The sequence below is a fragment of the Camellia sinensis genome, chromosome 10 (genome assembly GCF_055761805.1).
Source record: "Camellia sinensis isolate YWXY chromosome 10, ASM5576180v1, whole genome shotgun sequence".
Taxonomy (NCBI): domain Eukaryota; kingdom Viridiplantae; phylum Streptophyta; class Magnoliopsida; order Ericales; family Theaceae; genus Camellia; species Camellia sinensis.
Genome location: NC_138970.1, coordinates 36,896,592 through 36,919,972, shown reverse-complemented (window position 1 = coordinate 36,919,972; position 23,381 = coordinate 36,896,592). Strand labels below are relative to the sequence as shown.

The 23,381-nt window shown below is 40.4% G+C and overlaps 1 protein-coding gene across 1 annotated transcript; it reads left to right on the top strand.

The window, feature by feature from the left end:
• Positions 1–19,711: 19,711 nt before the first annotated feature.
• On the top strand, positions 19,712–20,665 carry LOC145800304 (uncharacterized). The gene is made up of 2 exons (XM_082889957.1): positions 19,712–20,101; positions 20,222–20,665. Exons 1-2 carry the CDS (start codon positions 19,712–19,714, stop codon positions 20,663–20,665), a joined length of 834 nt encoding a protein of 277 aa, XP_082746083.1.
• The last annotated feature ends 2,716 nt before the right edge of the window (positions 20,666–23,381 follow it).

The window sequence follows — 23,381 nt, the reverse complement described above, 5'->3', positions numbered from 1 at the left end:
ATTCTAGTGACACTTTGCAAAGCTACTACTACTATTACGAAATGTCACTTATATGTTTTTTTTATTAACACTTTTAAAAGTCACAACTAAGCATGCATAAATGCTTGTAAAAATTGAATCGATTTTATAAAAAATTGAATATTAATTGCCACATCCTATATTAATTTTATATCCATTCATCCTGTAATATTTTCTTAATAATAAACAAATATTACCACCATAGGATCATCACATCAAAAACAAAAAAAATTCAAACCACAATCATTTTTTTATCTAAAAATATAAATTTATTAATATTGCAATTTAAATCATAATCAAAATTATAAAATATTCTATCACATTAACAAAGTTAAAGCAAAAAAAAATTAAAAGAAAATTATTCCAACCATAAATTCTGAAAAGCCATAGTGATATCCATCTTCCAAAGAGGCAAATTATCAAAACAAATTCAATTCTCAAATTCTCAACCTCAGTTGTATAAATATTCTCGGCTAGCATTCATAACTTGTGAAATCTGTATCCAAAAAATAAACATATAAAGGTAATTGAAACTATATTAAGTTAATATAAATTTGTTATTGAAATTAGTATTTACGAAAAAAATATACCACAAATGGAGCAGGCCAAGCAACATGAGCTCCAATAACTTGTCCAATTGTTTTGACAAATCCATATGATCGAATCAAGCCCTCATTAGGTTTGACTGACACTTGAACATGTATCTCCCAATAGTCTGGTCGTAAGTTTTTTCCCTATACTTCTTTAGATGGGTCTGTGCTTTTAAGTACTCTAATTGTAACTGTTTTTGTTGGCCTAATGATACTTTTTAGAACAACTATATCTCCCACATGTAAATCAAGATTTAACTACTTAAGTAATTTTATATTTACAACTAATACATAATATTTAAAAAGTAAAGTGCCAGAGTGAGGATGATCACAACTGAAAGTGATATGCATTTCTCTAGTAGATAAGCAAGCCACATGATTTAATCACTTAATTGGGACTATTTAAAAAATAAAGTGCCAGAGTAAGGATGATCACAACTGAAAGTGATATGCATTTCTCTAGTAGATAAGCAAGTCACATGATTTAATCACTTAATTGAGACTTTTAAAAATACCATGTTTATGAATGCAAAAAATAAATAAATAAATAAATAATAATAATAATACAAAAAAACACAAATGGGGCTTTAGAATCTTTCTTGAAGTGATGGTACGACAAGAGATTAGTATTATTTTGTCATCTTATTCATCCTTACAAACACAAAAAGGGTAAAAAAAATTCTTAAATAAAAACAGAGCAAAATAATGCAAAATCCCACTGAAGCATTTAAACAAACACTTGCAAGACATTATATAAAATCATAACATAAATATAATAATAGTAAATCACAACTAACCTTTTATATTAAAAGATGACAATTAATAAATTCATAAGTTAAAAGATTAGATTTTCCAGATTGTATCAAGTTTTATGCCTAAAACAAGATCATAAATAAGTGACAAAGATAGAGGTATTGTGTGTGTTTGATGAAAGTGAGAAAGAGAGAAAGAATACCTAATGAACTCTGATCGTAGAAGATGAAAACACAGCAAATTTGTGGTGTAGATGGTAGATAAGGATGGCATGAAAGATAAAGAACGATAAACCCTTGCTTCATTATTTGGCTCCCACTTCTTTGTCCCGCCAAAATCAAATTTGCTTCACCAATTTCAAAATTGTTGGACTTCCGCCTCTATCTCTATCTCGATTTGCCCTAATTTTACCTTATCAAATTTGGTTTGTGTCACACCCCAAAAATTTGGACAATTAAATATTAAATTAGAACTAAACCTCAATCAATGTTCCATCATCCAAATCCCAGGGGTGAAACAAAAATATAAATGTTTTCGTCCCAATCTAGTTTAAGTAAATTTTAGTGCTCAAAAAAAATACAGGGAATAAAAAGAAAAAAAAAATTAAGAAACGTTAACCAAACCATTCATCATAAATTCATGATTATCCAATACCTCCAACATTAAAGTAGCAACAAATAGTCAAAACAACTTAAATAATGTAAATTTAGAAAATAACCCACAATGCCAAACTATCAAAATACTAAAGTCATAAAACAAATAAATAAATAAATAAACTAATATCGACCCTAAACTCTAGAAAACAAAAGAAGTCCAAAAGACATGTCCTACAACCGCAGTTATTTTCCATCACCACCATAGTCCCAACTAATCCTGCAAAGAAAGCTCGGCTGCGCTCAAACAGAATGCACCCGAGATGCCAAGAGACAAAATGGGTTAGTATACAAGTATACTGGTACAAGTACAAGATTTGACACCCACGTGTCCACCAGACACAAATAAAAGTACATTTAATTATGAGATTATATCATTTTTACCCCTATACTTTGTCACGTTTTTCAAAGACCCCCCCAGACTACTCTTATTTTCATGCGTATCCCTATACTATGTGAATTCCTTTCAATTTTACCCGTGCCGTCTATTTCCGTCAAGGAAGTGGACGGAATGGGTGATGTGGCCCCCTATATTTTCACATGGAAGGAAAATTAAACAACTTGGATGATCACAATCAAGTTACATACATTAGGGTTGCTTAGAACTCCCCAAATCGCAATTAGGGTTTTTAATTTAATCTCAAAATTCCAAAATCAAAGCTGCGAGTGAACAACGACTGTGAAATAACATTGAAATTATAGGTTGAACGATGGGTTGGGTGTTAAGAGAGAAGAATAACGGTGGAGGAAGACAAACACCTGTATATGATATGTATGTTTTTTTGTTTTTTAATTTTTTTTAAGTTATTTTTTTGTTGTTGTTAGAAACCGCATGTGTTTGATGTTAATATTATTTTAGAATGGTCAAATCTTTGTTTATTTGTATGTGACATGGATTTGTTAATGAAATTTGTTTATGTTTGTTTCGGTTTGAATAGTTTACTTTAAGAAAATATTTGTTTATGTTTGTTTGAAATTGATGAACACGTATGAAATCATTGTTTTTTTGGTTGTTTGTGTGGGGACATATTTTGTGAATGACAACACATGGCCAAGGTGACGCCGAAGTGTTGGCCGAGGTGATCTCGGCTAGGCCGAGGTTGTCTGCGAAGATATCAGAATTTGAGGTGAGCGGATAAGGGGCAAGAGTCCTAGAATGGAGAAGGATCTCAGTTTGGATAAAGATAAAACTCTTAAGGAGTTTATCCCTATCTAGTTGAGAGTCCAAGATGAGCATTGAACTTGAGTCCACTAAAGTGAGGCTTCTACAGGGATCAAGTCCGTGCTGGCTATAAAAGCACGGCACCCCCGTGGGTCTCAGGTATGTGTGATAGACTATGGGCAGTAAGTTCTTTATGGTGAGTTTAAGCACAATTTGCTATCTTTGAGAGATATTTAATTACTAACTTGAGCGTCGGAGTGCCCTCGGGTGGACGAACCACCGCCGGATTCTTATCTTTCTATGACAAGTTGTTCGAGCTTAATCTATTCTGCCAGTGCTCTCTAGATGAGTTCCCCGTTTAGTTATGTGGTCGGAAATCAACACCCACAATTTGGCGCCGTCTATGTGAAAGTAAGGAGAATAGATGGCCAACAACGAGCAAGGAGAAAAGATTGGGGACGACATTCCTAATGGAAGTGGTAAACATGTTGATCCGAACATGGAGGAAGGAAAACCGTTACGAAGGAGCATGGGATTAGAATCCCAGAGAGAAAGATGTCGGCCAAGAGGGAGATGCACCAAAGAAAGGAGGCCGAGACGAGTATTACAACGAGAGTGACCTCTAGGTATGGAAAGATAGATGCCTGGGGAGGGACGGTGAGATAAAGGGAATGGCAAAAAAGTTGGCAGACCTGCAATCGGTTGTCAACTTCATGATGCAGAACAACGTCATGCAGCCACTGTTTCCATTGAAGGACACGCCGATTCTAGCGGCCAAGAACGACGCCCAAAAAGGGGGGCAGAAAACAATCCTAGTAGTCCCTCAGCATGACAAAGTGAAGAAACGCTCACATTGACCTTCACGGGATGCTGGACGAGCAGAGTCAATGAGAGGAGAGTCTTAGAGGACACCTCGTACCATGTGAACTTATGCCAAGGAACCTCGTCATATTCAAGGAAAGGAACTTTGTTTTGACACGGTGAATGAAGAGAAGTCCAAGAGGACGCATAATGACACCGGGAGCAGCGCACCTATAAGGCTGAAATCTATTGACAGCCGAGCTCCCGATCGGACTAAAAAGGATTTGAGGGACTACCTCTAGAGGAAATGGCAGAATGTCGAGGTCACATCACCCATCAAGCTAAGAACGTCGTTCTCAATAGAGTTGGATAGGTTTGAGGCCCCAAAAAGGTTCCATATGCTGAGGTTCCAAATATATAACGGTAAGTTAGATCTGAACTTTCACGTCAGTTTATATCTGAATTCAATGGCATTATATACAGAGAACGAATTGTTATTGTGCAAGGTGTTCCCTTCATCCTTTGGAGAAATTGCATTGGATTGGTTTTACAAGTTGCCGAAAGGTACTGTGAAGAGTTGGGAAGGCTTGGCCGAAATGTTCGTGGCCAGGTCTGTCATGAACAAATTGCAACCATTAAGGGTAGACTCCCTGATGGCTCTAAAAATTAGCGAGAGTGAAAGCCTCAGGGCTTATGCCAAAAGGTATTATAAGATGCTCAACTAAATACAAGGATGTAACTAAGAGTTGGCGGTCGTGTCTTTTAAGAATAGCCTGGAGGATGATTGCATGCTTCGGAAGTCGTTGGGAAAAAACTCTGCCAAAGAGTATGGAGGAGCTTATGGCAAGGATCAAGAAATATGCCAGAGCAGAAGAAGATATGCCGGGAACAAAGACACCGAAGCAGGAAAAGAAAAATGGCTCGCAACAGGCAAGAATCAGGGCTGAGGGCTGCACAGGCAGTCACCACTGTGTTCTGGACAGTTTGTAAAATTCTAGAAATGATCAGGAACCAACCGTATTACATAGTACCGAAGAAGGCTCCTCGCGAGTTTATCGGGCGAAACCTTGGGAAACACTGTGCTTACCACAATGAGAATGGGCACCTGACTTAGGGGTGCAAAGCCTTGAAAATGCATTTGGAAGACCTGGTCAGGCAGGGTCACTTGAGGGACTTAGTAGATGAGGCTAGAACAAAGGAAGAGCAGGCAAGATTACCCTAGGCATCTGCAGCACCACCTCCACCACAACCACAGCAAGCAGAACCTCGGGTGATCAATGTGATCCACTCGGAAGTTAATGAGAATGATATACGAAGAGAGACCTAGAAGGTGAAACACTTATAGCATGTGTATCCAGTCTAGCAAAAGAGGCCTAGGACAAACGAGTGCTAAGGGCCAATGGTGTCCTTTACTGAGGAAAACTTAGACATGGTGCATCATCCACACAACGATGCTCTAGTAGTGACCCTCAAGATTGGGGAATGCTAGGTAAGGCACATTCTGATCGACCAAGGCAGGTTTTATGATATCATGTATGTCTGATGTTACAAGAAGCTGGGCCTTTATCAAGATGATTTGGAGCAGTCCAACAGCCCAATGGTCGGGTTCAATGGAATGCCAACATGGCCCCTAAGAGCAATAAATTTGGAGGTGCAGGTAGGCACCAGGAAGGTAAGCACAAAGTTTACAGTAATTGACACTCCCTCTTCCTACAATGTTATCTTGGGAAGGCCATGGTTGCACACAATGAGGGTTGTTCCCTCAACGCTGCACCAACTGTTACAGTACCCAATGGAGCATGGAATTGAGGAAATTAAAGTGGATCAGGTGCAGGCAAAAAATTGCTCCATTGCAGCAATGAAATCCACCTGTAACGTGCGAGAGATAGAAACAGCAGAAATTGAAGACGAAGACATGGAAGTTATAGGTGATGTTGGCAAAGAACCAGCTAAGAAGAGTAAGTAGACATTGAAGAAAATTCTGGTCCAAAAAGAGAATGAAAAGCGCTTTTTCCTTCTCAGCTCAAGCTTGGCCGAGGATGAGAAAAGGGAGTTGAAAGCTTTCTTACGGGCCAACATAGAAGTATTTGCCTGGACACCATACGAGATGCCAGGTATTAACCCCAACATTACGTGCCATATGCTCAATGTAGACAGGTCGGCTAAACCTGTCATCCAGCGAGCGAGGAGGCCAAGGTTGATGCATGTTGAGGCAGTTAAGGAGTAAGTGGACAAACTGCTTGAAGCCAAGGCCATTCGTGAGGTGAACTACCCTACTTGACTGTCTAATACTGTGGTGGTGAAAAAAAAGAACGACAAATGGAGGGTTTGTGTTGATTTCACCAGCCTGAATAAGGCTTGCCCCAAGGATAGTTTTCCACTTCCCAAGATTGACCAATTAGTAGATGCCACTTCAGGACATGGAATGATGAGCTTCCTGGATGCTTACAGGGGATACCACCAGATAGCAATGTATCCCCCTGATGAGGAGAAGACTACATTTATCACCCCAAAAGGGTTGTACTATTACAGAGTGATACTTTTCGGACTGAAAAATGCAGGAGCAACCTACCAGAGGTTAGTGACTGAAATATTTAGACATCTGATTGGCAAGACAGTAGAAGTGTACATTGATGACATGGTCGTAAAGACCAATGAACCAGAGAATCATCTGGCTGACTTGAAGGCAGTTTTTGACATCCTAAGGACATATTAGCTCGGACTCAATCCTTCGAAATACGTATTTGGAGTCAGGTGAGGTAAGTTTTGGGATACTTGGTTACCAGAAGGGGCATTAAAGCAAGTCCGGACAAATCAAGGCCATCATTGACTTAAAAAGCCCGATATCGGCAAAACAAGTGCAAATGTTGACTGGAAGGGCCACAGCCCAGAACAGGTTTATAAGGAGAAGTTTGGATAAGTGTGAACCATTTTTTAGTTTGTTAAAGAAGGCCATAGATTTTTTGTGGACGGAAGAGTGCAAAGTCGCCTTGGCCGACGTAAAAAAATACTTGACAACAGCTCCAGTTCTTTCAAATCCAGTACCTAGGGAGGAACTGCTTTTATACTTGGCAGTTTTAGAGCACGCAGTGAGTGCAATGGTAATAAAAAAAGAGAAGGGAGAACAAAGAGCAGTATACTATGTGAGTAAAACCCTAGCAAGAGCAGAGACCAGGTACTTACCCCTGGAAAAATTGACACTAGCCATGGTAATGGCTTCGAAGAAACTGAATCACTACTTCCAAGGCCACAAGATCGTGATACTGACTGAGCATCCTTTAAAGTCCTTATTGTAACAAGGAGATTTGTCAGGCAAGGTAACCAGATGGGTAGTAGTACTGGGCCAATATGACTTGGAATTTAGGCCCAAAACAGCAATTAAGGGCTAGGTTTTGGCCGACTTTGTGGCTGAGTTCACACCTGGTGCCATCCCATGTCGGACACTGGCAAGCCGCGGCTTGGGGTGCCTACGAGAGCAAGAAGAAACCCTGCTGGGGCCAAAGAACCCCACTTAAGCAAAACAAAAGAAAGAAGAAAAACTAAAGCCCTACACTACATCGGTGACTCCTTCTGCCTGTTTGTTAATGAAAGTTCAAACCGTCAAGGAGCGGGGGCAGGGGTAGCGTTAGTATCACCAGATGGGCGAATGTTAGAACAGTCTATTCGTTTGGGGTTCAAGGCCTCAAACAATGAAGTAGAGTATGAGGCACTAATTGTTGGGTTGAAGTTAGCAGTAACAATGGAAGCCGATGAGATGGTAGTCTTCTGTGACTTCCAACTTATTGTGAATTAGGCAACAGGCAAGTACGCAGCCCGAGATGAAAGAATGATAGCCTATGTCAAGGAAGTTGTTAGACTGCTAGCATTGTTCTAGGATTGTCGGCTATAACAGGTTAGCCGAGATGATAACAGCCATGCCGATGCCTTGGCTAACCTGGCTAGTTCAATGAAATCAGAGGAGGTAAGGACAATAATGGTTGATTATTTGTCAGGCCCAAGTGTGGAACCACTAATCACAAAGTATGAAGCAATGTGTGTGGAGATGGAACCAAGTTGGATGGATGTAATAGTGATGTTCCTTAGGGACGACAAGCTACCAGACGACCGAAAAGAGGCACATAAGGCCAGGTTGAAATCAGCCAGGTTCAGCCTAACAATAGATGGCCATTTCTACAGGAGATCCTTCATTGGTCCCCTTTTGAGATATGTGCATCCCTTCCAAGTTGAAGACTTCTTATATGAAATACACGAAGAAGTATGTGGAAGCCATGCTCGGGGCAAATCACTTGCACATAGGGCCATTACTCAGGGGTATTGGTGGCCCCACATGCAGAAGGATGCAGAAGCTTACGTTAGAAAGTACGAGAAGTTTCAAAGGTTTGCACCTTTGATACATCAACCAGCAGCAAATTTAAACCTAGTATCCAGCCCCTAGCCATTTGTCCAGTGGGGCATGGATCTTGTTGGACAACTGCCCCAAGTAACCGGGCAAAAGAAGTTTTTGCTGGTAACAACTAATTACTTCATAAAGTGGGTAGAAGTTGAACCCCTTGTGAAGATTCGAGATATTGATGTAAAGAACTTCATATAGAAGAACATCATCACCAGGTTTAGGATCCCAAGGGCATAATAGCAGACAATGGTACACAATTTGACAATAAGCTAATCAAAAGCTTTTGTGCAAAGTACAAAATCAAGAACTACTACTCTACTCCAAGTTTCCTTCAGAGCAATGGTCAGGCAGAAACATCCAATAAGACTATCTTGGATGGGATCAAAAAGAGGCTGAAAGCAGCAAAGGGAAAATGGTTGGAAGAGTTGCCCAATGTACTCTGCGCATATCGGACTATGCCGAGAAAATCAACTAAGAAGTCTCCATTTGCCATGACTTATGGCACTAAAGTAGTTATCCCACTGGAAGTCGGCATTTCAGGGATCAGAACACAGGGAGTAGAGAATAGGACTAATGAGGCATTCCTGGCCCAAGATTTGGACCCGTTGGAGGAGAAAAGAGAGAGAGCAACAATTCGGCTGGGGGCATACCAGCAACAATTTGCCAAGGCTTACAAAAAGAAGGTCAACCCAAGAGAGTTTAAGGTTGGGGACCTTGTCCTAAGAAAGGTCGTCGACAACAAGAAGGATCCCAGGGAGGGAAAACTTGGCCCAAACTGGGAAGGGCCTTATAGAATCACCTCGGTTGCAGGCAATGGGGCATATCGGCTTGAAGACACTGATGGCAAAAAGTTGCCAAGACCCTGAAACACTTGCAACTTGAAGTTTTTATATCAGTAGTTTTTGTTTTTTTAAAGTTAATGTCATAATTTCATTAGTCGAAATAATAATAAAATTCTAGTTTGATTTTGAAATTTGGGTGATGGGACTGACCAGTCCTATTGTGATGTTTCCGAACGAAACATGATGAATAATTTAGACTTATTATATAACAGAGTTGAATTATACTTACATATAATAGAGTTGAACTAACTTGGCGATGTTTCTGAATGAAACATGACGAATAACTTAGACTTATTATATGGCAGAATTGAATTATACTTGCATATAATAGAGTTGAACTAAGTTGGTGATATTTCTGAATAAAGCATGACGAATAACTTAGACTTATTATATGGAAAAGTTGAATTATACTTGTATATAATAGAGTTGAACTAAGTTGGCAATGTTTCTGAGTGAAACATGACTTATTATATGGCAGAGTTGAATTATACTTGCATATAATAGAATTGAATTAAGACTTTGCCATGTCGGCAGAGTTAGACTCATAATGGAACTAAGTTTACTTTAGTTAGATTAACAAAGAAACCAAGGTTGACCACCTCAGCTAGTATTTGTTTGAATCTAACTTCGGTGAAAGACTATAAACGCGTAATATGAACTTAAGTGGAACTTAGGTTCACATTAGGGGGCAGGGAGCAGGAATGATAAATAGAGCTTGGGAGTTGCTGAAATTCTATAGGAAAAATTTACAAGCTAAAATGGGCTTAACACTTGTTGAAATTTCAGAGAAATTTATAAGTTGGAGTTAGCTGAGGTAATTCTGAAAAGTGTTTCCGGTGCACATCTTACCTGAGGTGACTAACCAGGCTGTCAAGCTTGGAAGGATGAAGTCTTCATAGAAGACAGTAAGTGGAAGCGAAGAAGCGAGTATATTGAATAAAGTTTAAAGAAACAACACTTGTAAAATAATATTTCGAAATATTTTTTAAAGTGTTAATCGAGGTGTTTCAAGTGTTGACCGAGACAACCAGTCAGGGTATATCCAAGGTACTTTACCCCAAGGTGAAAACACAATTAATGTGTACTTTGGAGAAATGCATAAAATATCCTAAGAAAGCATGAAAGTCATAAGAGGAAAACAGTAAAGCATATATGAAGCAAAAGCATACATTCGGGAAAATCTTGTTCAAAAAAAAAAAGGGCACTCCGGCCTGGTAAAAAGGATTACTTGTCCAAAAGTTATAGAAAATTACGAAGTATTGAAAAGTAAAAAGTCAAAAGTCAAAATTCCTAAGCATTGGACTTATGGCCATCGGTCTCAGATTGCTCAACCTCGGCGGTTGGCTTTGTGTCGACCTCGGTTGGCAATGTGGTTTCCTTCTCCACCGCTATCTCGACGTCAATTTCCAAAAGTGTTTGGTCTAAGCTTTTCTCGGCTGAAAGGACCTTAGCTTCAGAAGTTGTTTATTTGGGAGAGGCACTCTTGAAAACCAAGTCTTCTTCCTCATCATGAGTCAAGTCCAGGACTTGCTTATTCAAAGTTGGGGACTTGGCCCCAATAACAGTCTTTTCTTTATCAGCATCATCAGCCTTGGGATCCTTGTCCTCAGCTTCGTCTTCGGAATCCTTGGGAGCTGGAGGTATTAGCAATTGGAGTTGATTGGTATCTCGAAGAGGAGAGTCCGCAGGGACAGACATTTTGTTTAGGGTCGCAGTCCAACCGAGAAGAAAGCCTCAGTTACAGGCTTGGGTAACCTGGGCTTTGTATGCATCACGGATGGCAGATTGCCCTTCTAAGAATGCCTTCTCGTCGGCGACTTTGATTTCAGCCTTCTTAGTGGCCAAGGCTTCTTGGAGCTCTGCCTGGGCTTCAGCAGTTTTAGTTTCAGCCTCCTTGGTCTCGGCTTTGAAAACCTCGGCCACAGCCTCCGCCGCTTCAGCCCTCTCATCGACCTAATCCTGCGCACTTTTTGCAGCCTTGGCTTGATCCAATAGAACTTTCATTTTAGCCTCAGCGTTGTTCAAAGATGCAAAAAAAAAGCCAACAGCGTCTCGGGTTTTCTTTGTTAACTCCTTCATCATCTCCTCGGCTTTCACTACAAAGGAATGGGCATGCTGGATCGCCTAGAAGAAAAGAAATAAACAAATTAGTAAAAAATTTGCAGTATGAGAAACTTGAAGTAAAAAGTCAAAAGTTTCAAGTGTTGGGAACTTACCAGGATGGAATATTGCATCATCAAAGCAAAATTTTCATATTCAGAGATCTCGGCCATGCGATTAAGATCAGTAGGCAGAAGAACGGCAATGGAAAGAGCGACGCCAACTTCGATATTGTCAATGGCACTATCACTAGCCCTAATTGGTTGGTCCCCAATAGCAATGGTAGGAGCCTAGCGTTCATTGGCCTGGAAAGCACTTGGGTTGGCTGTAGTTTTAGACTTCAGCTTCTTCAACCGAGCGGTATCAGATGGCCCAGCCTCGGCAGGCCTCTTCTCGATAGTAGAAGCATTTTTCTCAACCTCGGCCAGTTTGGAGATCGGCACGGTGTCTTCAGTGTCCACTTAGGTAACTGGGGCCTTTGCCTTAGCCCTTTTCACCCTCTTTGGTTTTAGCTGGGGCTAGGACTCTGATGGAGATGATTGAACAGTCACCACTCCTGGTAAGTCAGCCAGGAGGTCCTCCACAACAGCTTTGCTACGGCCTATTTCCTCGGCGGTTACATCGACGGTGATTTTGGTGCCAAAATAGGCGATTAGTGGGTTTGCTGGGTCAAATGTCAATTATTCAAAATCTCGTCATCTGTGACTTTGGGTTCTGCTGACAGGGATGTTTGGTGGAGCTCGAAGTTGGCGTCAGTGTCGTGATATCAGGATGAGTTGGGGGGCAGATGTTGCTGGCAACTCAACTGGATTAAACGAGGAAAGCCTGATCAGCTCTTGGTGAAGAAGTAACTGGAAGGGTTGAGGCAAACGATGGAGTTTGACTTCCCTAAGGGACATCGGGCAAAGCCAACTTGTATGTTGGGATGTAATTGAGTAGTAGAGAAGCTTTGCACTGGTCAATAGGTAGGCCCAGCAGCTTTTTCAAGTCCTTACTAGGGAAAAAAGTTTGTCGGAAGTCCTTTGCCGGTTGGGAAAGAGCTACAAAAGAGAACAAGAAGAAAAAAACATTCAGATATAGATATATGAGTTGACAAGTCCTAACAAAAATAAGATTAAAAAGATGACTCAATTCTTACCATCACTCTCTTTAAACACCGATCGACGCAGAGGGAAGAGATGAAGATCATCATCAGGAACAAACTCCTAGTTGTCCAAGATGATGAGGTAATCATCTCCAGCACCCTTGTTATAGTCTGGGAGGTCAGCTATAATTTTGTATGTAGTGGATCTGGGTTTCAGGTAATAAATGTAGCATTTTTCAGACTTTAGGCCACACATGGTATAACAATACTGAATGTCAACTAATGTTTTCCTAGCATTTTCTCTGCAAGATAGAGCTATTATACCATTAATAACTCTATAGGAATTGATGGCTAGCTGCATAGGGTTGAGTTTATAGTAGTGAAGGACTTCCCTAAAGAGAATGCCTAAAGGAAGCTGAGGTCCGCATTCAATGAAGGCAACCACAGGGAAGGGCAGAGAGTCTCCATCCGGCATGATAGAATCCTCCTCCCCAGCCAACCTGATCTGGATGTTGGCTAGGATGGAAAATTCTTGTCGGAAGTACTCAAGCTTGGCTGGGGTGTCTACTCTCCACCTAAACATTCCCATGATATCGGCTTAGTGAGGATAAAACAAGATTTCGAGAGAAAGTGACTGGTATGGTTCTAAGAACCTCGGCTAAACCCTAAACAAGTACTGGGGCAAGGGATTTTGAGGATCTAAGGGGAATTTGTTTCGATTTTCCTAACAAAAGTGATTTCTATCAAATCCCAAACCTAGAAACTACAGAAACGGAAATTGAAGGCGAAAATCTGAGAAGAAAAGCAAAAAAACAAGTATGATTCAAAGTCAAGAAAGTAACCAAGATTCAAGAATAAGCAGAACAATGCGTGAGTATGTGCAAGGTAGCATGCAAGAACCAGAAGTAATACGCAAACTCTCAGATTCATGAACAAATTATGATGCATCAGACAGATTCAAGAAATAAGAAATGATGACCAAAGCACGAAGATAGAAACAGAGAACAACTACAAATGCATATATAGATTCCATGAAAATAGGTAAAACGTATAGCAAGATTCAAAAGGAAGTTGTATGGAAGAGCATGACCAAGAATCATAAACGATAGTGGAGAATTAAAGGAATCGGAGGACTTACTGATTGAAATCGGAGTGAGACACGTCGGAGTCAGACGAGTTGAACGATCAAAGACAAATGATGAGTACTGTGCCGACGGTGACGGAAAGGGCAGTTGCAGAGCTTGAGAGCTTGAAAAATGGCGGTTTGGAAGAGGAATGTTAGGGAGAGAGAATATGAGAGATGAAGGAAATGGTAAATTGCAAAAGTGAAAAGACTGAGAGAGAATGAGGGGTTTTGTCAAATATATGAAAAGGCGGCAAAACATAATGAGATGCCTTGGACGACGTGCTTGTCAGGCGGCATGTGCAGAAGCAACGCATCCTGATAGCCTGTGTCAGGTACGAAACAATGAGGAACGGACGTGTGGAGGAAACGGTTGAGAAAACCGTGCGTGACAGCTCATGCGCAGGTAAAACTCTTGGAGTTCTCGATTTAATGAGGCAAAAACCTCGGTTAAAGGAACGTTCTTGATTAAAGAACTCGAAGAACTTGACTCTTGGTTCTTGAACGCTGATAAAAATGGAAAGTTGAGTCCTAGATACTTGAAACCGACAAGTCATGATCTTGGTAGAAGAAAAGAATGAATTGTAGCCGATGTTCTTTAGGAAAAAACGATGTAGGTTCCATCACCTCAGGTTGCCGAGGTAATAAAACCTAGGGGGCAGTTGGGGGGACATATTTTGTGAATGACAACACGTGGCCAAGGTGACGTCGAAGTGTCGGCCGAGGTGCCACGTGGTCTAGTCTTGACGCCGAGGTGATCTCGGCTAGGTCGAGGTTGTCTGCGGAGATATCAGAATCCGACGTGAGTGGATAAGGGGCAAGAGTCCTAGAATGGGAGAAGATCTCAGTCTGAATAAAGATAAAGCTCTTAGGGAGTTTATCCCTATCTAGTTGAGAGTCCAAGATGAGCATTGAACCTGAGTCCCTGAAGTGAGGCTTCTACAGGGATCAGGTCCGTGCTGGCTATAAAAGCAGAGCACCCCCGTGGGTCTCAGGTATATGTGATAGACTGTGGGCAGTTGTAGACGTGCCCGAACGTCCCGGGAAAATCCCCTTTTGTTCATTGGGCTGCTACAGTTCGGACTCAAATGTCACGGTTCTGAATCTAATCCCGCAAAGTGCAATGCAAGACCGATAAATCACCAAATAGTCCAAATTCGGCAAATCGTTTTGGAAAACTGATTTTTGTAAAGAAGTGCCAAACATGAACTGTTTTGCCAGATACAAAGTCGCCACCTAAATATTTTATTTTGGGAGAATTTAGAAAATCCTGACTCGTGCCTAAGGCCACGTGTTCGTCATCACCAAGGTTGCCTCGGCTCGGGAACTTGGGTACGAGAGGGGAAGGTCATGTAATGAGCACCCCCGCTCGCCTGATCAAAGATCGGCCTTTACTAACATGATATTTTGTTTTTGAAAACACATGCGTTCTTATTCCGGTTTATTAGCCTAGAATTACTATGTGATGCGCACAGCATATAAGTATAGACTAAATCGCCTAAGTTGGAACAAAACATCTCATGTTTGTTTGTTTGAAAATGGTTTGAAGGAGCTACTCGCAAGTAGGCTAAGACGTGGATTTTGCCACCCTCAAGTGGGCTTAGAAAACATGATTTTACCAACTCTCAAGTGGGCTTAAAACTCGCATTTCGATGAATTGTTCCAATTCAAGTAATCTAACCTTCACCCACAGGCATTCATGTAGTTATATCATTTAAGCAAATAACCTCATGGCAAGCATGCTAACATGGCAACACTTACACTCATGCAAGATGCTAAAGCATAAAAGCTTACCTAGTACTCTGAGCCAAAATAATAGCTAGTTAGTAATCAATGCATGATCCTAGCTATGTTAAGATGGCTAATGCAACACATGCAAAATGCAACTAGAGATAGGCTTGGCGATTCTAAAATGGCATATGAAATGCAACTTGATACATGTATTCAAGTAGGAATTGAAATACTATGCGGTTAGTATGATGCGCCGAGCCCGATGCATGCAATACAGATGAATGATGCAAACATGCGAGCATAAGGATGCTAATTGAAACATGACCTAAAACTAACCATTGAAAGCAGGTAAGTAAAAGGGAGAAAGGCGTGGGGTTGGAAGACATTCACACACTCACTCACACTTATTACAAAATTCTCCTTCTCGAAGGAGGGTCCGAAAGAATAATACAAATCAACTAATTAATTAACTACCCTAGCTAATTAATTATTACATAACTCTTAACTAATTAAGCAAATTAACTAAGCTATGAAACGAAAGAGGCAGCCGCAGTTCCGCCTCAGAATGATTGAATGATGCATGCTCGATCGCCTCGCTCGGAAACCAGTTGCCATGCCACATGTTGCCTCTGTTTGCACTGTTCTGCACCTCTGAAAACTGCACAAGTCCCAAGATGCTTCCGAACCACTCCCTGAGCACTATGAGATGTCACTAGCCAAAATATAGGAACACCGGCCATGTGGAATTGGTCATCGACCATTTGTGAGGATCTCGGCCAACAATGTTTAGTCGATCGGCACTTAAGATGGCCGACCGGCCATATCTTCCTGCAGAATGCTGTTTTGCTGCAGCAGAGGACAAACAGAGCATGGCAATGCATTTTCAAGGTAATGCGTGCACAAACACCCTCCCTATCATGTCATGAGCTCAAGGGAGTGTAGTGCTCGACCCTCGGGCCATCAATCACGCATGTCGATGCATGATGGCCAAAGGAGCCAAGTGTGCGATTCAATATGGAATGAATGCACAAAAACACATGAATGCCTAGAACTCTATCATGTTGGATCAAGAGTGTCGGCGATCGAGGATTGAGGCACGTTTCGTCACTTCAAGTACGAAGGTTCCTCGTTCCTCGTGTTTGGTTTGACACCCCAAACCAAACCAAACACAATGCAATGCATGCAAGAATGGAAAAGCTATGTAATACATCACAAGCATGCCAAATGCAATATGACTCAAACATGTACACAAGGCTAAGGTAATAAGCATGCCAAATGCAATGCGACCTAAACAAGTATGTGACAAAATGCAAGTTAGCAAGCATGCAAAATGCAACCATAATCCTATGAACATGCATGGCATGCAAAGATGGACAAACATGCAAGCATAATGTAAAGTAGCAACTTTGAACAACATGGCAAATGGACTTAAACTAAAGACGGACAGACCTCAGCCATGCCCAAAATCAGTGGCCAAAATGCCAAGAAATGATGGAAATGAAGTATGAAAAAAGCATGGCAAACATGCATGCCAATTAGCCCAAGGACTAAAGCATAAAGATGCAACTCTTAAGTATACCTAAAGAGAGACAAGAAAGGATGTATGACAATACTACATGCTCTGAAATGATGTGAGGAGTGATGCCAAGTCAACCAATCAAAGCAAGTATGACATGCAAGAAAGCTCAAGGCTTAAGGCTAGCCAAGGAGCTTGTACTAAGGCCACATGAAACAAGCTCCAAAGAGCCAAGGACAACCAAAACAGTCCTAGATCATGCTAAAGGGAGTCTAAAACATGTAAGGGCCAAAGCTAAAACAAGCCAAAATGAAGGGCCGAAGGCAAGATGCAAGTAAGGTCAACAAAGGAGATTACACTACACCCATTATAACCAATTATGGCATGACTTAACCAATAAAAAACAGAGATATGACATGTCAAAATAGGCCCAAAAACCCACTTAGATGGCATCCCGAAGACCTAATCATGGAGGCATGCACAATGACTCAACCTTAAAGCATAAGACACCAACTCTTCAAAGCTTTGAAAGGATGGCAAATGCAAGTATATGAGCATGAAACATGGACTGAAATAACATATGAGATGATGCCAAATCATGGAAAAAGGTCCAAGTAGTGCATGCTAATGACTTGGACCCTTAAAGCTAACAAGCTAGAATGTATGGTAGCTATGCAAAGTAATGTATATATGATCAAAACAACATGAATTAGAGCTTTGACATGCTGAAATATGAACAAAAGCTCCTTTGGGTCGAGTCAAAATCATGCTAAAACCATAGCTTAAAGCACAAAGCATGTTAAGGCAATAGAGAGGATTACAAGGCAAGTATATGGTGCATGCAAGAAGCCATTAAACCAACCTAGAACAGAGGTATATCATGACCAAATGACGCCAAATACTTGCTGAAATGAAGCCAAAACATGCTAAACAAACATGCTACCATTACAAGCCATTAACACAAGCAAAATGAGACACAAGGAGAGAGGGGTGTCCCTCTCCTATACAAGACTCTAAAACCACCTTTCCACCACTGAAAATCCTCTGGATTTCAGTGGTAGAAAGGTCAAACTAAAGCAAGAACAAATGCCAAAAGAGGTGGCTCAAAATAAGGCCAAACAAGGCCTAAGAGGGGGTAGGCAACCTCCAACCAAAAAGTGACCTTAAACAATCATCTAAAGCATACAAAATCAGAACTTTTTTCAGTTTATAGTTAAGCTTAAAACAATATGCAAATAGGTCTAAAAGCTTAAGCCAAAATGGGGAAACAAAAGGTTAGTTGCTCACCCTTGAAGAACACCTTCAAGAACACAACTCCAGCCACTCCCTTGGATCAAAACCAGCCCAAGAACTCTTAAACCAACTTCCTAGTGCCTCAGCAACCAAAGGAAGGTATTCTACTAGGTGCTCTAGTGTAAAAGTATGAACAAAAACACACTTTAGGTCACAAACACACACACAAATATATATATATATAGAGAGAGAGAGAGAGATAGAGGGATATATGAACTCTATATCTATTTTGTTGAACCCCTAGAAAGGGAGGGGAGGCTCCCCTCTTATAGAAAATCAATTTCAAAGCTTCTTAGAAAAGCTAAGCTTTGGTTCAAATCTCTCCATACACGTGTATGGAGGGGAGGGTCTGTGCTCACCAGCTGGCACAACTGGCATGCACGATGCCTAAAAAAGGCAAAGAAAAGGCCTCGGCCAGAAAATATGGCCGATCAACCAAAATAAGTGCCGACCGACCAACAAAAGTGCCGATCGGCCAACACTTTTCGCCGATGGCAAGAAAACAAGGCCGATGGCTTCAAGCCTTGGCCGATGGGTTGAGGGGATGGCAAACAAGCTACCCTCTTCCCTCAGAAGCAAAACCACAAGTCCTTGGTCCACAACCAAGCACAAAACAGACAAGTTGAAAGATCCTAAGGCAAGGCGCACAACCGAGACCTTCGGGAACTCAAAACGAACACGAGCATGGATGGTCATCGAGTGTTCAAACGATGATGTCCAAGTCTTGAGGACGGTCAAAAATGAGGTGTTTACAGCAGTAAGTTCTTTCTGGTAAGTTTAAGCACAATTTGCTATCTTTGAGAGATATTTGATTATTGACTTGAGCGTCGGAGCGCCCCCGGGTGGACGAACCACCGTCGGATTCTTATCTTTCTGTGACAAGTTGTTCAGGCTTAATCTATTATGTCGGTGCTCTCTAGCTGAGTTCCTCGTTTGGTTGTGCGGTCGGAAATCAACACCCACAGTTTGTGTTTCACATGGATGATTACTTGTTTATTATTTATCTATCTGTAGTGTAATGTACTAGGATTTTATCATTGTGAGTTCCATTGAATAGTAGTGTTAATGACACATTTCCAATACAAAATACAGAAGATGGATTTGGGTATTTTACAATCAAAATACATTATGGAGGTGTGGTGAGGTATATTCCACAGAGGGTTTACAGTGGTGATATGGTAAGTCATTTTGACTTTTGTCATTCAGATCAAATTTCCATTACAGAGCTGCGTTGCATGGCTAAGGAATTAGGGCATAGGCCAAGTAATAACTATTACAGTAAGGTTAGTGGTTATGGTGGGATGGAGTTACTAAAATCTGATGCTGATGTATTGATGTTGGACACATATGTGGATGAAAACAGAGTAATAAATGTTTATATAGGACACAATTTGGATGATTATGTAAGTACACAAAGTAGTCAAGTAGGCTCAAGTGTAGAAACAAGTAAAGGTGAGGGGGTAATGCTTGATGTTGAATTGGAGGAAGATGAAGATAGTGATGCCTATGATCTTGACCAGTCAGACTCATCCTCTGATGAGTCTAAAAAATATAATGACTGTGACTATGAGCAAGGTGATGATGATGCTTTATATGATAAACATGTTGACAAAGATGTGCAATTTGGTGGTTTATGAAGTAGTAAGGATGCTATGGGTGATGTGGCTAACAATGATGACCTACAAAGCATAGTCAACTCATCTAATGAGCTAAGAAGCCTTCATAGCTCCTCTGATGAAGATAGTCATTGCACTAGGATTAGGTACCCTATTTTCAGTGAGAGTGACATGCATAATCCTATATTCCAACTTGGCATGGAGTTCAAAACAAATGTATTGTTTAGAGATGCTGTGAAAGAGTACGCTATTAAGTGGGGCAAACAAATCACATTTACTAAGAGTGACAAACAGAGGGTTAGGGCAAAGTGCAAACCTGGTTGTCCTTGGGTTTGCTATGCTTCTTTTGTGAAGGGTGAAGGGGTGTTTAGGATCAAAACTTTTGTAGATGAACACACATGCAACAGAACATTTGATGTGCCATATGTGAGTGGTAGATGGATTGTCAATAAGTATTGGGAAATGATTAGGTTAAACCCTACCTGGCCAATTAAGTCATTGGCAGACACCATTACAACATAGCACAATGTCAAAGTTGACCTACAGAAAGTGAGAAGGGCAAAAATTAAGGCTCTCACAATGATTAAAGGTTCTGCAACTGAACAATTTGCAATGCTTTGGGGTTATGTAGAAAAGATTAGAAGTAGTAATCCAAGAACAACAATTTCCATGAAGGTAAAAGAAGTTCCAAAAGTTCATGAAGAGGATGAGCAAATGTCGAAGTTTAGGAGATTGTATTTGTGTTGGGGTCCATTGAAGAAAAGTTTCCAAAATGCTTGTAAGCCAGTCATTGGAATGGATGGTTGTCATTTGAAGGGGCCACATGGTGGAGTGTTGTTGACTGCAGTGGGGATAGATGCAAATAATTGTATATTCACATTTGCCTATGAGAAGGAGAAGAAGAAAACATGGTTGTGGTTTCTGAATTTGTTGGGGCAAGACTTGAATATTGTGAATTCTCATTGTTACACTTTCATGAGTGACAAATAGAAGGGCCTAATTGATGCGGTGGCTGGGATCTTTCCAAATGCTTCACACAGGTTCTGTGTAAGGCATTTGTACAACAATTTCAAGGGTTAATTTAAGGGTAGGGTATTGAAGGATTTGTTATAGAAAGAAACCAGGGCAAGCACTGTTGGTGTATTCACCAAAGTTAAGGAAGAAATGAAAGGAGTTGATGAACAAGCATAAAATTGGTTGGCTGGAAGAGCACCAATCCATTGGAGTAGGAGTCACTTCCATAGTTTTTCCAAGTGTGACATTTTGTTGAATAATCTTTGTGTGTTTCAATGCAAGCATATTGCAGGCTAGGGATCAACCTGTGCTGTCCATGTTAGAGAAGATAAGAGTTTTGTTGATGGAAACAGTTCAAAAAAGAAATTAAGCAATGAAAAGGTACAACAAAAATGATATATGTCCTAAGATTCAGAAGATTTTGAAAAAGGTAAAGGTGAGTGCAGCTGGACGGATTCTTAGATGGAATGGGGGTTCCCAATATGAAGTCGTTGGCCCATATGGTGAGCAATATAAGGTGGACTTGACAAAATGGACTTGTGGATATAAGAAATGGGATCTGTCAGGCCTTCCTTGTGTCCATGTTGTGGCTGCTGCAAACTATATGGGTGAAGAACCAGAAAAGTATATGCATCATTACTATAAAGTAGAAACCTACCTGAATATTTATGAGAACATGTTGACTCCAATCAATGGTAGACAAATGTGGCCAACTTAATATGGTAAAGTGCTACCACCTAATGTGAAGAAGAGAGTTGGGAGTCCAAGCCTGAATAAAAGGATAGAAACAGGTGTCTCAATTAATTCAACTAATTCAAGTAAGCTGAGAAGGAGGGGAACTCAGATGACATGCAAGAATTGTGGCAAGTTGGGACACAACAAGAGGATATGCAAAGTCAAAGGTCAATTCACCTACCTGAAAGATCCTGTGAGTTCCAGTTAAGTAATTCATATTTTTTTATGCATTTTGTTAACTTATACATTGCTAACTTTTGGTTTTTAGTTTTTGCAGTCCCAGCATGAAGGAAGCCAATGTCAAGCCCAAACTAAAGGGAGCCAAACTTAAAGTCAGGTAAAAGGAAGCCTAGTTGGGAGTCAGGTTACAAAAGTAACTCAAGTTAGAAAGAAGAAGATGGCTGTAAGTTTTGCAAAGGCCCTATTTGTTAATTTACAGATGCCTTCCTTGCATATGTCCTAACAATGATGATGGCTATTGCAGGTAAAAAAGAGAAAGCTTATAAGAACAAGTGACTTAACTCCCTTGTATGCAAGTCAGGATGTGCAGGGGTCTGCAGTAACTTCCAATACTAACATTCCTCTGCAAGCTCAAATGAGATGGAGAGGAAGAGTGGTGTGCAATGCTAGTGTTGTCAAATCTGTTATGGGTCAAACCAAGAATGCAGCTGACACAAAGTAATGGATATGAAGGACCACTGTTGTTGTTTTTTTTTTTTTTTTTAATGTTGGAGAAGGTTTTTGCTACTTTTGTTCATGGAATACAATGTAATGGATGTGAATGTTTTTGCTACTTTTGTTCATATTTCATAACCTTCATAGTGGTAGGGGCTTTTTGTACATTTGAAGCCTAGCTTTTGTATTGGTTGCCCCTGTCTTAGTATATGTTTTGCACAATATGAATGGCAAGTGTGTCAACTGATCAACGTTTGAATGATAATTCACTGTATTTCTGCTATTGTTTTCAAGTCATGGTGTTCATTGGTGATGTTCACAATTATTGATATTTATTGTTCATTGATGATGTTAATTGTTCATTGAATTTGGAGTGACAATTATGGTCATAGATTGTGTACCTACTTCTGTATGTTTCCTTTGTCTAAGAGTCACTAAACACAAAATAATCGAGACAACATTAATAAGTCACCAAGCACACAATTTTCATCTCAAAAACATATTTTCTATTAACAACACTTCACCTATTGCATATGATTCATAAACAAGATATAGATTCCATTCATTCTTACACTACCATAAAACTTCAAACTTTACAATACAAACCATATTCCTACAACCAACCATGACAAAACCAAGCAAATCCATAGTTTCGTCTCTCTTCCAGTCCTTCTCTTCAGTTGTGCTTCCATCTTATTCAACTTCTTCAACAACCCAGGAATTATTTGCACTACCCGATCGCACATGAGTAGGTCTATCCAGGTAATGTGATTGTAACCACTGTTATGACAACTAAGAAATCTCCTCCCATAATTTGTGTCGGTCCATGCTGTATGTATCAGCCTTCTTCTTCCATAAACATTGCAAAACATCTCATCTACACCACTTGCGTTCCATCTACCTTGATTTCTTGAGCCTCGATTGTTCCTCATTTTTTCTCTCTCACTGATTTCATTGATGCTCTGTTTTTTTCTTCTATTTTTGCAGTCATCTCTGTTTTTATAGGTTGAAGGCAATACAAGAGAAGGTTAGGTTTTGGGGAGAAAGCCCTAATTTTCCCTCAATATGAAAGTATAGGGGGCCACATCAACCATTCCGTCCACTTACTTGACGAAAATAGACGGTAGGGGTAAAATTGAAAGGAATTCATATAGTATAGGGGTACGCGTGAAAATAAAAGTAGTCTAGGGGGTGTTTGAAAAACGTGACAAAGTATAGAGGTAAAAATGAAATAATCTTTTTAATTCTTGTTACTAAACAAGAGAAGTAGTTCCACCCGTAC